Source organism: Chiloscyllium plagiosum, chromosome 20 (assembly GCF_004010195.1).
Source record: "Chiloscyllium plagiosum isolate BGI_BamShark_2017 chromosome 20, ASM401019v2, whole genome shotgun sequence".
Classification (NCBI taxonomy): Eukaryota; Metazoa; Chordata; class Chondrichthyes; order Orectolobiformes; family Hemiscylliidae; genus Chiloscyllium; species Chiloscyllium plagiosum.
In genome coordinates, this window is record NC_057729.1 from 56,959,596 (window position 1) to 56,976,067 (window position 16,472).

Below are 16,472 nucleotides of genomic sequence, written 5' to 3' on the forward strand. Positions count from 1 at the left end.
GGGAAAGAGTGACTGGGGAAGGTTGGGGGGGAGGAAAGAGTGATTGGGGAGAGCGATTGGAGAAGTGTGGGGAATGATGGAGGGCGAGAGGTTGGTGATGGGAACAGTGATGAACAAAGTGTAGTGTGGCGGTAGTGTTGATGGCGGGGGGACTATAGAGTGTGAAATGTTGGACAGAGTGTGCGTAGTGAAGGGGAGGGGTCTTTTTTCCTGTGAAAGGCGGAGTTGCGGATCATCCCTGAAAAACAGGGATTATACAGTCTTCCCGACTACTGCAATCCGAGCGGTTTCCATTCCTTATCTGTATACCGTTTACACAAGGCTCCAAGTCTCAGCGCAGGAGCCACACTCTGCAGCTGGGACATCAACCTGTTAGAGACTTACACCTTTCAAACTGAATTAATAACCGATATAAATAACCATATTTAAACAGAAAGCTTGACTTGAGAATCTCCTTAAACTCAGGTGGGAATCAGTGACGCGCTCGGGCACTGTTGGTTCCGGTCAGGTGTGAATGCAAACAGCAGATAAATAGAAGGCACACGAACGCTCCTCAGTCGCTCCCTCCCGTTTCAAACCCGTGCCAATCCGAGTGCGGGTAAACTTCAATCCGGAATCGAGTGGATTCAAACCGGTCTTCACAGCTGGTGCAGCGAGGAGCCTCAATCACAAGTGTTCAGACCACACGGCTGAGTGAGTGAGTGAGTTCACATCAACAACGCAGAGCCTGTGCAGGATGAAGGGTTTAACGGGGAGACTGAACGCCCACTTACTCATCGCCTCAAGATATTTCACAATCTTTGTTTTTCAAGATGATGCCAAGGGGGGCAGATTTGTTGTAAAGTAGGCAAACGTGGCAAGCTAACCTGAGCACAGCAAGCTCCCACAAACCGCGGTAACAAGTCTCCTGGCTGACAGCAGCCCGGATTTCAAATATTGGTACAGTTCTTCACATGTGTTTTAATGAGCTGTTTCAGTACTTCCGGCTTTATACCCCTGAGCATCACCCTGGATAGTGTCTGTGAGTGAGCTCTGACTTCACTCGCACACAGATACCAACATCACTACCTCTTCCTAAGACAAGTTTCCCCTGGGAAACTACCACCTAAAATCGCCAGGAAAGACAGACCGAGCGAAGGTACACAGCGCCAAGTCCATTTCCGCAGTTACAGCAAGACCACCAGAGCACGAACAGTCAAATCCAAACACCCAACTAAAAACTCCCGTGACAAAACCGACCGGATGCTGGATCGAGCTGACTGATGCCAGCAGGGAACAGATTGGAAGAAACTGCACAAGGAGGAAGAGAGTTAAACAGGGATCCTAGCCTACGCCCATGAGACTCTATGTTTCCCTCTCTCCCTCCCTCCTCGGAGTGGAATAGCGGGGAAGCGATGGGTATAATCAATACCCATGGCTCATGGACCGGGTTCCTAATAACAAGCAAAGGAAGCTGAAAGAGAAATCATCTGAAGTCACCCCCGCCCCCAGTCACAGCCTTCCCACCAGATACTCGCCTCCGTCCCCGGCCCGTGGCCGAGGATTCCTGTCAGTTAATATTTTACAGCAGGTTGTGGTTTTACAAACTAGGAAACGCACAGACCAAGATCTGAGAGCTGCCGGTGAAACCGCTGCTCCCGTCATGATGCTTTATAGAAGGTGAAAAGCGAGAGAATACCTGGTCAGACTGCCTGCTGGAAAGCTGCTTTTCTGGCCGCTGGAAGGCGAGGCTGTGACTGGTACAAATGTGCTCTGAAGAGGACCAACACCAAAACCGAACATCTTTCTCCTGGCAACTCCCTCCAATCTCAAGTTGCTGTATAACTGAAGCTGGTTATCAGAGAATCCGATTACATTCATAATTTACCAGTTTTAATTGACGGTAAAGACGGAAGTGTTTGGGACAGGACACCAGCTTCATGGGGATAGTAACCAATCAGCTGAAAAGAGCGACATTTATGGAAGACCGTAAGAATTAAACTGCTCTCCGTTGTTTTTGAGAAACAAAAACAAAACCCTTGGGAGGGTGGAGTATTTTCATCCTCTTAAATGCGATTAGGAAAGCAGTGCCTGAAAGGAAAGGATGCTGGGTCTCAGTCCTGGAGTATGCCCTCAGAGAGCACTATGGTTGGGTCATCAACACTGGTCCAGCCAGCGGCGCCCAGGACCCATGAATACATTAATAAAGCAGGCAGATTCTGTTATAAACAATGACCGGACAAGTATTTGTGGGAAGAGCATAATTTGCAGGACATGGAGAAATAAGATTCAGGGACGTGAAAGCGGCGGTGATTCTTAGTGAGACGAAGTGAAAGTACCAGCGCAAACAGCTCCTCTCATTAAACACCGTACACAAAAACTGCTTAAAATCTGCCGCTTGTCCTGCAGCTGCGAGTCTGACAGGTAACGATAAAAACACCCAGAGGGATTCACTCATATTCGCTAATTTTCTCCACCTCTAACCCCGAGCCCAATGTTATCACCTTCAATAGCCGCTTAGTCCCAACCCTCTTACTCTCACTGACCAATTGGGGCGGTAACTGAGGAGCTCCCCACAACCGAATCTTGGTACCATTTTCCCCGGGCTTTGATTCTCGGCGAAAGCAGTAGACAGCTTCGGCTCCCTCTACCCACTCGCGGTGACCACTGCCTGATCTGCTACCATGCATCTGCTTTCCTATGGCTGTGAGGCCATCACATCCGCTGTTCGGGTGGATGCACAAGACCAGTAGCTGACAACTTCTATTTCCAACTCGGAGCAGGTTACGCATACCTCAGACCGATAGAATTCAGCTCATTCGACCCTAGGCACAGGCTCTTTTATTGGGGCATAGGAAAGATATACTATTCTATTAGGCTCACTCCTCTCTATTCCTAAAGCTCCAGACTTTATCCACAGTCATGGGAAAGTTGTTACTCGTCTATGACTCTATGATCTTCTTTCCTCCCCTTCAGGTCGTACATTCCAGGTCACAAATACCCAGTCTCCAATTCAAACAAAATCCCACACAAGACGAATATACAACTCCAGCCTGCACCGTTCTAGTGTCTCACAAATATAAGGAGACCCTCCAGTGATTTTTACAGAATACCATGGAGAAGGAAATCCAAGAATGCAATGATTGAAGAGCTGGTTTCTGTAAGTAGATGGGGAAGATGGAAGGTAGGCGGTTAAGAACTCCGGTAACAGAAGCAGACGCCAAAATGATCCAGCAACCAGCAAGCGAACATGCACACAGCCTGACTGAACGCAGGGGGGAGATGATAGGCAAGGATAGGTCAACCTGTAAGCAGGGAATAATGAGGAACATCAACAGCAATAAGGTTTCTTCATACCACTGCCATTTAATGAGATTATAATGGAGTGCCACAAGGATTAGTGCTGAGGACACAATTATTTAAACAAATATCAATGACTAGTTGAGGAAAATAAATGTTCTATTACCAAGTTTGTACATGATACAAACATAGACTGATGGGTAAGTGGTCAGGATAACACAATGTACAGAGGGACAGAGACAAGTTAACTGAGTGGGCAAAGACATAGCAGATGGAATATAATGTGGGGGAATGTGAGGTTATGCACTTTGGCAGGAAAAATACAGGAGCTGGATATTATTTAACTTGAGAAACGCTACAGAATGCTGCAGCAGAAAGATTTGTGGATCCTTGTGCATGAATCTCAAAAAGCTAGCTTAGAATAATCTTGTTGACCACAATTTAACTGGGGAGTGGAGCAGACATGATGGGCCAAATGGTCTATTGCTCTTTGAATATGGCAAAGAAGATTGGTCCCCTTATCTCATGAAAGATAAAGTGGAGTATTGCAGACAGTCCAGAAAAGGCTCATGGGGTTAATCTTGGGTATGGAGGATTTTTCTTTCAAATGGAGGTTCAGTTCAGTAGATTGGGCCTATCTTCATTGGAGTTTAGAAGAATGAGATGGGACCTTATTGAAACGTACAAGTTTCTTGGGGAATTGATGTGGAAAGATTGTTTCTTTTTGTGGGATAGTCCAGGACCAGACGGCATAATCATATAATAAGGGGTCATCCATTAAATACAGAGATGAGGAATTTCTGAGAATAGTGAATCTTTCGAACTCTTTACTGCAGATGGCTCTAGGGTCTGGGCTGTTAAATACATTCAAGGCTGAGCTAGGATGATTTTTAATTAGTGAGAGAATTAAGGATTACAGGGAAACAGTAGGAAAGTGGAGTTGAGGATGATCTGATCAGCCATTTTCTCACTGGTGCAGCAGACTTGATAGCTGAGTGACCTACATTTTTTCCTACGTTTTATGGTCTTATAATGACCATCAACCTTAATTCCACTTTCCCACCCAATCCCCATATCCATTTAAAATTAAAAACATGCCTGTTTGAGTACCCAACTACCAAGCATTTGCAGCTCTCTGGGTGAAAAAAATGTTTGTGTTAAATTGAATTGAGAATAAATCATTATTCTGAGACCATGCCAACATCTCTTCTATTACGAGACTCTCCATCTACTCTAAGAATTTCTAACATTTCCAAATTATTCTAAACCCCCGAGAATATAGGCCTACTCTGTGCAATGACATAAGATAATTTCCTCTCCCAAAGTCAACAATCTCATGAACATGTGGGTGGGAAAGTGGAGGGGGTGGGGGTCCAGTCTGCAGCCACCTTGCATGGATTTATTGTTGTGGTGGGCTGAAGCAAACAACTATTCACAGAAGCTGAGCCTTGATGTGATGAACGAAGGATTCAAATTTTGATGGAAATGGGGGTGAGGAGTTAAGATTAATTTCTAAGCACTTACCTTTTAAATCTATTTTGTTCAGCTGACTAAATTTGGTTTTATAAACCATGAATAATATTAATTTAGAACTATGGGTTCTGACAAAGTTTTACTAAGGTGGAAAAATATTTTTCAATAAATCAGTCTGTACATATTTCTGGAAACTGTTCGAAGTCTGCTTCACTAACCATTTTTGAAAGGTCTTTCACAACCAAGCCTCTCACTCATGGATGAAAATTAAGTCCTGTCTGATATCATCAACTCAGTCATTTTGGACTCTTGCCCTGTTTTTGAATCGCTCACATTTAAAAATCACTGACTGAGTTTGAAAATCCATGGAACCCAATCTTCCAATTGAATGTGTGATTATTTGGGAGTTTGTCTTGCAGCAAGAATTCATCAGTTTGGTGGATTCTATTTTCTGTCTAGGCTTGGAGAGTTAATTCAAATGAACTAAAATGAAGTCCGTCCTGTTTTCAAAGTTACAACAAACTTACTAATGATAGCTACCCAGAGTTACTTTGCTGCTTTACTGCTGATTTGTAAGCTCAATGAGATCTACAGATTATAAATTAAGATATTAGTTTTAAAAAATGCTTTTGAAACTTAAAGCCAGCTGCAGAAAATGCTACTTTAAAAACTACATATTTAAAAATGTGTGAATTATAATGAAAAAACCCACAGTGGTAAAAGAAAACTGACAACTACCTTTGATGCTGAGACTCAGAGGTCAAAAACATCTGATCCTGTGCATGTCAGCTAATCTTAGTCAGCAGCACTTTGGTCGACAAAACTTGCTGCTTCAAATCCTACTGCAGGCTCTGAGCACTAATCTAGGTTGATGTTCCAGTGCATTGAGGCAACATAGCATTGATTTTGGAAGACGCGTCAATACTGAAATCCCACTCTCTCTACAGGTGTTCTATTGGTTCAGGTGGATATATTTGAAGAGCAATGTGTTCTCATGTTCCATTCAGAATTCTCATGAAACCAACAGATTAAGTAGTCATTTACCTTTTCAATTTGTAGGATTATACTTTATGCAGACTAACTACTGCATTTATCTACATAACACCAACCTCACATTAAAAGTAATTCCCTGCTTGGGAATACAAGAGGAACCTCAATTTTAAATGAGGACATAAGTTAAAGCAAAGCTTAAGATCTTTACCTAAGATTGCCATATAAATTCAATTCTGTATTTTACTGCTAATTCTCATGAGAAGCACAAAGTTAAAGACATGGAAACAAAGACTCTCATTGTGATTATTTCTGATACTTTTGTACTGTACGGGGTGATTGAATTGTCATTACATTTTTTAAAAAGATGATAAGCTGGTGATTTTGGTTCTGGACTGTAAACCCTAAATTGATGTGCTAAGTTCTAACATTTTAAATTGCAAAACTGAATTTTGTTGAAACCTAATATGATCATATTAGGTTGTGATAGGTTATAAATTTCCAACTGAAAAATGCTGGCGATCACAGCAGGTCAGGCAGCATCCACGGAGAGCAAGCAAGTTAACAGAGTCTAAAGGACACTTCATCAGAGCTGACGTGAAGTGTGGTGCGGGCAACATTTATGCAGTAGTGGAGGGTAGAGGATGGGGGTCGGGGATGCTGGAGGACAAAGGATGATAGTTCAGATTCCAATTACCTTTTAAAAGGGCACTATTGCTATATGTGACTTCTATCCCATACTACATTGGTCAACTCTGAATATCTATGGTGCAATATTGCATTGCAAGTGGTACTTTTAACCCAGGAACACAATGAAAATCACTAATTATTGTATAAAATAAACCATTGCTGGTCTATTACAGTAATAACTTAAAGTTTAAAGTAACAGCAAATCGACAGTGTGAATTGGTACCACAGACTATGCATACTGAGGAGGTTGGTAGGTCCAAGCAGAATGGGTTTAGGTCATTTTCCAAATATTAATGTGTTATATCAACAAGGAAAGGAGTAAAGCAATGCTCAAAGCTATGAAATGTAGTCTAGTTTTACTCATATGAAATAGATAATGGAATTGATCACAGCCAACGGGATATTAAAAATTGTTACAGCACTCTGAATGACAGAGTGCCAGTTTCAATTGCACAGCACCAGCCTCAGAGTCTCAGTTTCAGATGAATGCAATTTAACGAACTAACCTGAAGGGACAAGTGTTATCAGTTTTGAATTCGACTCAGAAGTTAGTGAATAATGCAGTATCAGTGAACATCAGAAGAGAAAGGGAAAACTGGCAGCCATTGAGGATCATGAAATAATACTTATATAGCTGTAGAGGAAATTAAAACAAAAGGTAGAAAATAGAACAGAATACAAGGAAAGACAAAAAGGATACCTTGTTAATATATCATTTTGTTGCAATTTATACATTTGCGTAAGTTAACATTCGAAAGTGGTACTAATGGCAATTTTCTGGAATTTCATTTTAGAAACAGATATTACAAGTGAAATGAATATTAGTCAGGAGAAAACCTCCCTGGTGTTAAGCACAGTTCGTGAAAATGTTACCTCCAAACACTGAATCCACATTCACTATGACCAGGATCTAAACTCGGCATCCAGCAATGCAAAGGTGAAGCACAGAGCAGTCTCCACCCCCCACATCAAATGCTGCAAAGAAAAAATATGCAGTCTCCAAACTGCATCAGATCCTGTCTTGGTGCTAGTTACTGAATCGCATGCCCATGTTATAAGGCACTGAACCTTAAAAGCTGTCAAAAGTCTGGGATTCAAACCCATTGAATGCCAAATAGAGCCAGGTACTCAACCTCACTGAACACTTCAAACTCAAGAATCCCAATTGCAATGTTCTGGAAATAACTTTATTAATAATAATGATAAAAACGAAGTTACAATACTGAAAACAAAAAAAAGCAGTGTACACAAAATATACAGATGAAGGTATTAAACTATCAGATGTAAAAAAAATCAGCTCCACAGACACTAAAAAATCAAACCCTAAACATGCAGTGAAGCTGAATAAATATTCCCTGATGCAGAAAGAGTTAAAATTACCAGAGAACTTTTCACCTCCAAATAACACCAAAATTATACTTTTGTCTAACTTTGAACTTTTGTCTATTTTTCAAGGTCATACTTGAGACACAAAATAGTATGTATAGACAGGAAACGAATAAAAATCTTAGAAAATTTCAGGTTTTAAAATAAATGCAAGAGGCATGTAGTCGAGGATTCTAGCTGTTGCACTGAGCGGACTCAAATATTCTACTACCTCAATGCAAAGTGCAATTAATATCAATGAATCTGTCATAACTGAGTCCAGTTCTACGGAATTTGCACTGTACTAGAATCAGGTAATTTATCATTTAAAAAGAAGTCCCACAGAAAAGTCTTGGTGTCAAAAAATCTGAAAAAGATTTATGGCACAGTGACAAGTCACAAGTCCTGTACTGTGAAAGCTTATAAAATGATGGAATTTCTGAAAAAAAACTCTTTTCTTGTGTAAATATAAAGTAATTTTTCAAAGTTAATACAAGTATAAACTGAAACACAAGGCAACTGTGCTTAAATTACACCTCTTCCGGGATGTTGGCTGCCACACTCATGGCAGATATTTCAAATTGAATGGACTCACCTTTATGTCATGAAGCTGCTCCAGTTGTTTTCGTATGAGCCAAAAAAAACCAAAATCTTGAAATTAAGACTGCTCATTCTGCTCTATTTCTTATGTTCTTAAGAATTGTAAACAGCACTCACTCTAATGTGCAGAGATATCTGGAGGCTAATTGCACTCTCTTCTGGACTGACAATACCAAACACTTCCGCAAATCCCACAGCAAATGAAAGCATCAGCTGGAACTGAAAACTTCCATTTTATAAAACCACATGACAGTTTCGAATGATAATTTACTGTTTTCAGAATTCATTTAGGTGAGTGGATCTAGGAAGTCACAAAACCAAATAGTGACTTCTCGATTATTTAATCCTTTAACTGCTGTACGACCAATTGTGATCAGATAATTGTGTAAGTGCATGATTTATAGATTCTGCATATAACTGCAAGGAATTGGAAAGATGTTATTTACATGTTAATGGCTTGAATATTAGTCTTTTAAATGCCACAAAACATTGGGAACTGCATCTGTGCACTCTAGACATTTCATAAGATAATCCATCAGTATTGTTTGGAGGAATATAGAAGGAGGTTATGAAGAGTTGAGGCCACATCACTTCAGCATGTGACACACCCGCTCCCATCCTTCAAATCTGATTGACAAAATACTCATTCTCAGTTAGGTTTAATGGCATTCAATCTAGCTTCCCTCAAATGCTGGGTAGAGGAGTATAGAGTATAACGGGATCCCTCAAACCATCGAAAGAAGGGAACAGAGTTCTCATAAATGTTGTTAAAAAAACTCTTGACAATGGAAAACAGGAGAAAATGCCTTTAAATGGAAAATTTCACCTGAAAAAAATGTTGCTGCTATAAAGTGACATATGGGTATACCATGTCGTTTGTGTCAGTACAGTGTGGGTGTGTTCTATATGTGGTTGTGTTCACAGGTCAACTATGGCTGTTTTTGTTATTGTTCAACTTGCATTTTGCTATTCATGTGTCTAAATAATCTGCTCTTACCTGGGCCCTCAAAAGGTAATAATTTGGAGTGAATCGGGTCATTAGCAGCAAGCGGAATTAGATAGAGGTCCTTGATGTGTCTGGCGTTATTTGCCACCACGCCGAAGCGTCCCCGGCTATTGAAGTAGGAGTACAGCGAGATGTAGGTGACTTCCTCTTCCTCCGTGGCTGGGTGAAACCGAATTAGACAGACCTCCTGCATTCACCATAGTAAGGAACAGAAAAAAAAAGGAAAAAAAAAAACTTAAAATAAAAGCCAGACTGGAACTGTCACAAGTAGCTCCATCACCTCAAGGAATCCCTTGTCCCCCGAATTTCAACAATCACAAGAGTTTAGAACCAGAGGAGCAGGAGACCACCATCCTGCCCTTCAAGTCTGTTCCACCATTTAATGAAATCATGATTGATCTGTACCTCAAATATTTTGGCCTGGCAAACTCTGCTTGGGCGCACACACAGAAATGTGCCATGCTGCGCAATTTTCTTATCAAGCTGCACTGCCTGCATGAGTGTGCCTTGTAAAGTCAAATCCTTGAACATATTTTTCAATTACATACAAATCTGTCCAAGCTTTTTACTAGCAATATTTGCCTATATAAAATGTGCAATGCAGAGCTTCCAGGAACAAAACTTTTAAGACTCTCATCTAAGCTGAGCTGAATAACTACAGGAATTAATTTAAAGCCATTCCGCATTATCTTCTCTCTGATCTTTGTCAGTTGCTTATTTCATTCATAACAAGCAGTAATTTCCAAATAAAATCCTATTGACACTTCCTGATTTAAGTGGTAAGGCAAAATTTAGATGCATGCAACTTGCAGCCAGAAACTGGTTCTCCAATGATCTGATTGACTAAAATAATTAATATGGTTCTGCATAAATAGCTCTATCCTATTTCTCACCTTAACATGGCATCCCGTTACGATCTGCAGTACTCCAACTAACAACATTTTCTTTCACCTCTGCATTTAAACTTTGGGCTTACAATTATAAAGCAATTCAAAGGCCTCAGCAAAGTTTGTCCCCATATGTAGTCACTTACCTTTGAATGAGTACATCTCTGCAGATGTGAGATGCAAATCTTTAATAGCTGAAGGTTCATGAATTTCAGTAGCTTTCTATGCAAAATGCATTCTGTGAACCAGCCACAAGTGACTGTGATTATAGCTTAAATAGTACTCATGAACTGGTTTTGATGTGGTCAGTTCCTGGACTGGCCCTCAATAACCTCACACAATTGGCCAAATAGGATGACAGCCAGAATAGCTGAATTAGTTCAGCATGGTTTGATGCAACTTCTAAAAGCTTAAAGCACTTCAAATTTTTAAGGAATGGACTGAATGGAAAAAGAAATTTCTAAGAGTTGATACAATTTGCATAGCAATGCCCAAGGTGGTTTGGGATATTTTATATCAAAACATGTCATATTTTGTATTTAAAAATCACCAAACCTAAAACACTAAGTTTCATCTCATAAAACAAAAATCTTCTGGTCCATTTTAAAATAATGTATCAGGAAATCACCAAATAGCTTAATTAGCTAAATACACACTTATTAATCATTACTTGAGAATGACAGTTTAGCCCTTAAAGAATCCATGAGCATTTTTACCAGATTTCCTTTGATATCAATTCCTAAAATCACCTAATTTTAGATTCACAATGGCATCATCATACAGTCAAACACTGCAAGCATAACATATATCAAGAATTACTATCCTTCAGGAACCAGTAACTGCTGATGGGGGGGAATGTTTGCTGCAACGCATGTAGACAAGTTCGCAAACAGGAACTTGCAGAGGAACCAAAGTCAACAGTTTTAGCTTTTTCCTTTAACTGGTTAGAATTTTGGACATTCAGAGAATGTTGTTATTAAGAGTGTTCTTAACACACTCCAACTCTAAGCAAAAAATAAAAGCTGATATAGGCATTCCCTGCTTTTCAAATGTTCACTTTATGCCAATTCGCTTATATAAAAGACCAACATTAGTACTTGTTTTCGCTAACCAAAAGAGGATTTTTGCTTTTACGAAAAAGTACGTGCAGCAAGAGTGGCTCCACCAAGCGCCTTCCCTGGAACTGTTAATAGTTGACCCTCTTCTCCTATACCCCAATACTCTCTCTCCTATACCACTCACCACCCAACCCAACTCAGCTTAACATACAGTCACCACCCCTCAGCCTTCCAGTGTGCTCACTGTCTTCCCTATTCTGGTGAGAGAAACTACACTCTACATACATTATTTCTACTTTATAAAGGTTGTGTATTTATCATATTCTTGCTTTTACTATGTGTTAGTGTCATTTCAGGTTTTGTGTGTTATTTGATAAGCTTTGGTAGATTTTTATGGGTCTGGGAACACAAAATGTTTTCCCATATAAATTCATGGTAATTGCTTCTTCACTTTACGCCATTTGGCTACAAAAAGTTTCATAGATTCACTACTTTCAGACACCTATACATCATGACAGATACCAACTGTGCTACAAAATGCATCTTAGCTGCAAGGCAGAGATTAAATGTTCACAAGAATAAAAATTCTGCTGTAAAGTGGAGTTTCAAATCCAACCAGCATGCTGTTACATGTGGTTATCCAGGAAGGTTGAAAGTATGTTTGTTTAAAGTCACTCTATTTAATACTATTCCACTGTAATGTTGGTAATTTAATTAGGCTTGTAACCTTGTTGGGCATCGCAAGATTTTTGTCAACCTTGTTTCCTGCACAATCTAACGTGTGGCTTCCTAATTGTGGAGCTGTAGCCACTTCCTCCTTCCTGACCTTGAAGTTGTGGCCTCTTCTCTGGATCCACCTCCCCGATTCACCTGTGCGCTGTTTCCCTCTCCTAGACCTGTGTTCGCATTCAAGATCCAGGTAAAATCCAAAGCTACAGCTCTGATGTCTTAGAAATGTGACTCTCATTAGTTCAGAAGTGTTAGGTCTTTTACAATCAATTCCGTCCCCGTCCCCCCACATGATCTGCAGAGTTATGCCCGCCACACTAATCTCACATGTCCTGAAAGTTCATGAGATGATCAGGAAAATTTGTGGGACTTCACTCAGGATTTTCAGAAACATAACCACAATTTTTCTGTAGATTTACAGTCCTAGCACTGGGTCATTTTGTAGAATTTATTCAAGAAATCTGCTTTTGGTGATCTCCAATTACAAAGGCAAAAATACTATCACAATCTCAAATCTCTGTAACAGTTTTCCAAAGCTACTAACAGTGGAAGAGATAATGCATACAGAATGCTTCTGGCTTACTGTGCTGGTCAGAAGAGAATGGTCCAGAAATTGTTGAATAGATGTTTTTAGAATCAGTTGAAAAGTGTTACTTACAATAGAAAAAGTAAAACAATTACAAGACAGATAGAGTCATAGAGATGTATAGCATGGAAACAGATCCTTTGGTCCAACCTGTCCATGCCGACCAGAGATCCCAACCCAATCTAGTCCCACCTGCCAGCATCCGGCCCATATCCCTCCAAACCCTTCCTATTCATATACTCGTTGTGAACAGTTGGAAATCTCCAATTCCTTTATAGATGGAATAAAAGTAATGGAACATAATAAATTTTATAACAATACAAAAATATTTATAACATTATAACAATGACGTTGACAAAACTATAGTACTATACCTTGGAAAGAGATGACTTCAGTTTTCCTACATAATCCCAGACTGTGTGGGGTGAAATTCTGCCACCGATGTGAATTGTATCTGGCAAATCCTAAAAATACATGCAAACAGTTATATATTTTAAACATACAAAAAATAAATAAATTCTGCAACATAGGGGTGACACAGTGGCTCAGTGATTAGCACTGCTCTCTCAAAGCGCCAGGGACTTGGGTTCGATTCCTGCCTTGTGCGACTGTCTGTGTGGAGTTTGCACATTCTCCCAGTGTCTATTTGGTTTCCTACGGGTGCTCAGATTTCCTTCCACAGTCCAAAGACATGCAAGTTCAGTGGATTGGCCATGCTAAATTGCCTATAGTGTTAGGTGCATTAGTCAAGGGTAAATATGAGGAATGGGTCTGGGTGGGTTACTCTATGAAGGGCCTGTTTCCATACTGTAGGGAATCTAATCTAAAAGGTAGGTTACAGCAGACAGTTCATGGGATGTGGGCATCGTTGACTCAGCCAGCTTTTATTGCTAATACCTAATTGCCCTGTAGGTGGTGGTTCTGAGCTATCAACTTGATGGACTACAGTCTTGGAGGTGCAGGGACATCCACATCACTGTTAGGAAGGGAGTTCCAAGATTTTGACCTAGTGGCAGTGAAAGAACTGCAATATAATTCCTAGTCAGGGTGGCGAGTGGTTTGGAAGTGAACATGCAGGTGATAGTATCCCCATGGATTTGCTACCTGTGTACTTCGAGATGGTTGAAGCTACAAGTTTGAAAGGTGCAATTGAGGAAGCCTTGGTGAATTATTGCAGTGCATCCTGTAGACATTACAGAGTATTTCCACTGTGTGTTTGTACTGAAAGGAATGTATGCTTAAAGGCAGTGGATAGGGTTAAACCAAGAAAGCTACTTTGTCTGAGATGGTGTTGAGCTTCTCGAGTGCTGTTGGAACTGCACTCATCCAGGTAAGTGGGGAGCATTCAACTAAATTGTTGACTTGTGCCTTGCAGACAGTGGACAAGGAATGGGGAAACAGAAGGCAAGTTACTTACCGCAGAATTCCCCCACTCTGTCTTGCCTTTATAGCCACAGTATTTAAATAAATTGCTACGGTGAGGGCAATGAAAAAGGTGAAACCAATCAAGCTGAAAATTAATAACCTCACAACCACCTTTTTAAAAAAGTATCACTAGCCATGTCTTTTCTCCTTTTAACTTTGGGGGTTATTTTGTAACCGGTTGGTTTTAAACTTAGAACAAAAGAGACACATCAAAATCTTAAGCTACGGAGGCCCTTTCTGGAGAAATCCAAACAAATTATTTAATCACAGACTTGAAAGGACCTAGGAAAATATCAACTTCATGAAGTTACTTGGCTGAATACAGTTAAAGTTGGTGCTGAATGACACAATGAAGACATACTTTCATCACCCCAACTACTTAACAGACCTTGTACTCTATGTCATCACAAACATAACTGAGGTGCACTAAACACTGCCTTGCTCAAGATGGTTAGCACTGCTGCCTCACAGCGCCAGAGACCCGGGTTCGATTCCGGCCTTGGGTGACCGTCTGTGTGGGTCTCCTTTGGATGCTCCGGTTTCCTCCCACAATCCAAATGTGCAGGTTAGCTGAATTGACCATGCCAAATTGCCCCTAATGTTCAGGGATGTGTAGATTAGGTGCATTAGTCAGGGGTGATAATAGGGTAAAGGAGTGGATCTGAGTGGGATACTCTTTGGAGGGTCAGTGTGGATTTGTTGAGCCAAAGGGGCCTGTTTCCACACTGTAAGGATTCTATGATCCGAAAAATGTGAATAAATTCAAATTTAGCTTCCAGTTTCCATAATTATTCATATAGAAACAGAAGTCGACCATTTAATCAGTTGAGGATATCCTGCCATTCACTACAATCATGGCTGATCAAACACTTCAATGCCTTTCACTGACTCCAACCGTGTAAGCTGCTAGTAATCAAAAACCTATCAATCTCTACATTAGGCATACTCAAAGACCAAGCTTCCAAAGCCTTCTAAGGTAAATAGTTCAGAATTCAATTATTATTTATCACTATTCTCATGCAGAGAATAGTAAATATTCTTTTGCTCCACTGATTCAGGAATCTTAATTTTCTGAGATGCAAATAAAGTATATCCAATTGTTTATTGGTCCTAAAACCTTAACGTAAGATTAGATTTCCTCTCCAGCCCATACCTTCCCATCCTTCATGGCAGAATAGACCAGGATATTTAATTAGTTTTAACATGACCATGTGTACAGACTGAAGGTTCCTCTAGTCTAGCCGTCACCAAACTGTTGCAGGATTTTCCTCAGTCAGCAAACGGGAACTTTGCGATATTCAGGCTTACTGTCAAGACTAAGTAAGCAACTAAGCTCAACTATTGAGCTTTCAGCACAGGCTCAGTATAAGATGGAGCTTGAAAATGATGTCGTTCATGGCATTTGTCTAAAGGACATTCACCATCTAGGCCCAAGACAGAAAGGTTGGTCAATTCAATGATGTGCTGTTTGTTGAATTTTACATCAGCAATCAGTCAATGCCATCTGCAATGGGGGGAGAACATTTATTCCCCCCTCTCTTATCAAATCTAATAAGAAGAGTTTCATACCTCTACAAGATAGTCAATCGACCCAGAGACTGGATAAGCTTTAGTGACAAACTTTGCTACACCATGCATGTTGATAAATCCCTTCCATATAGCATCCAGGTGAGACAGGAACAGGGAAGTGTCCAATTCAGCTGGGGTCTTTGCCTCTGAAACCCTGGAACAGGAACGGTATTAGTTAGGTAAACCTGGTGACATCATCGCAAAATGCCTTGGATATAACATTTACCCAGAATCCATTTTCTTATAACTTTAAGACTGACATTCACTCAGTCTTTGTTGGAGCATTCAAGTTACATGCTCAACATTAACAATACCAACATATATTTATTTGAGGTCCATATGACCCCTCTAAATGCATTTTGCTTTACTTAAAAAATTCAGAGTCAATGAGGTAGAATGATAATATAGCGATATGGTGATCTGCCTTTTTTTTCCAGATGTTGATCAGAACATAACTGTTGAACCAAAGTCCAAATAGTTTGTCCATTATTAACCTGACAGTGGCATGATATAATGGTGATGGAATTGTTGACTAAACATTGTAGTCAATCTCAATTAACTAACCTAAAAGGGCTGTAGAAAAAGCTCAGTACTGAAGATCTTTTGGAACCATTAAAGATATATCTCATTTATATCTGAATGAATCAATGTGAACTGATAACCGCTTCCACCACTTCCCTGCAGGAAATCTATTCTATTCATGAAGCACACACACTAAACCAATTAGGTAGAATATTAACTCAACCCATTGATTGCAAGACTAACAGGGTAACATTGGTTTCTGCACCCTACTTGATATTACTTCCTGAAGTAAA

General features: G+C 40.2%; 1 protein-coding gene across 2 annotated transcripts in view; it reads right to left on the bottom strand.

Annotated features, from left to right (window-relative positions):
• Positions 1 to 16,472, bottom strand: part of LOC122560312 (death-inducer obliterator 1-like) — a 143,094-nt gene that overhangs the window by 9,728 nt on the left and 116,894 nt on the right. For both annotated transcript variants that reach the window (XM_043710893.1, XM_043710894.1), the window contains 3 exons: positions 15,658 to 15,811; positions 13,038 to 13,127; positions 9,395 to 9,590 (listed from right to left, as the gene is read on the bottom strand). In XM_043710893.1, coding sequence (XP_043566828.1) covers positions 9,395 to 9,590; positions 13,038 to 13,127; positions 15,658 to 15,811 — 440 coding nt within the window. The remainder of the gene's footprint in view (positions 1 to 9,394; positions 9,591 to 13,037; positions 13,128 to 15,657; positions 15,812 to 16,472) is intronic.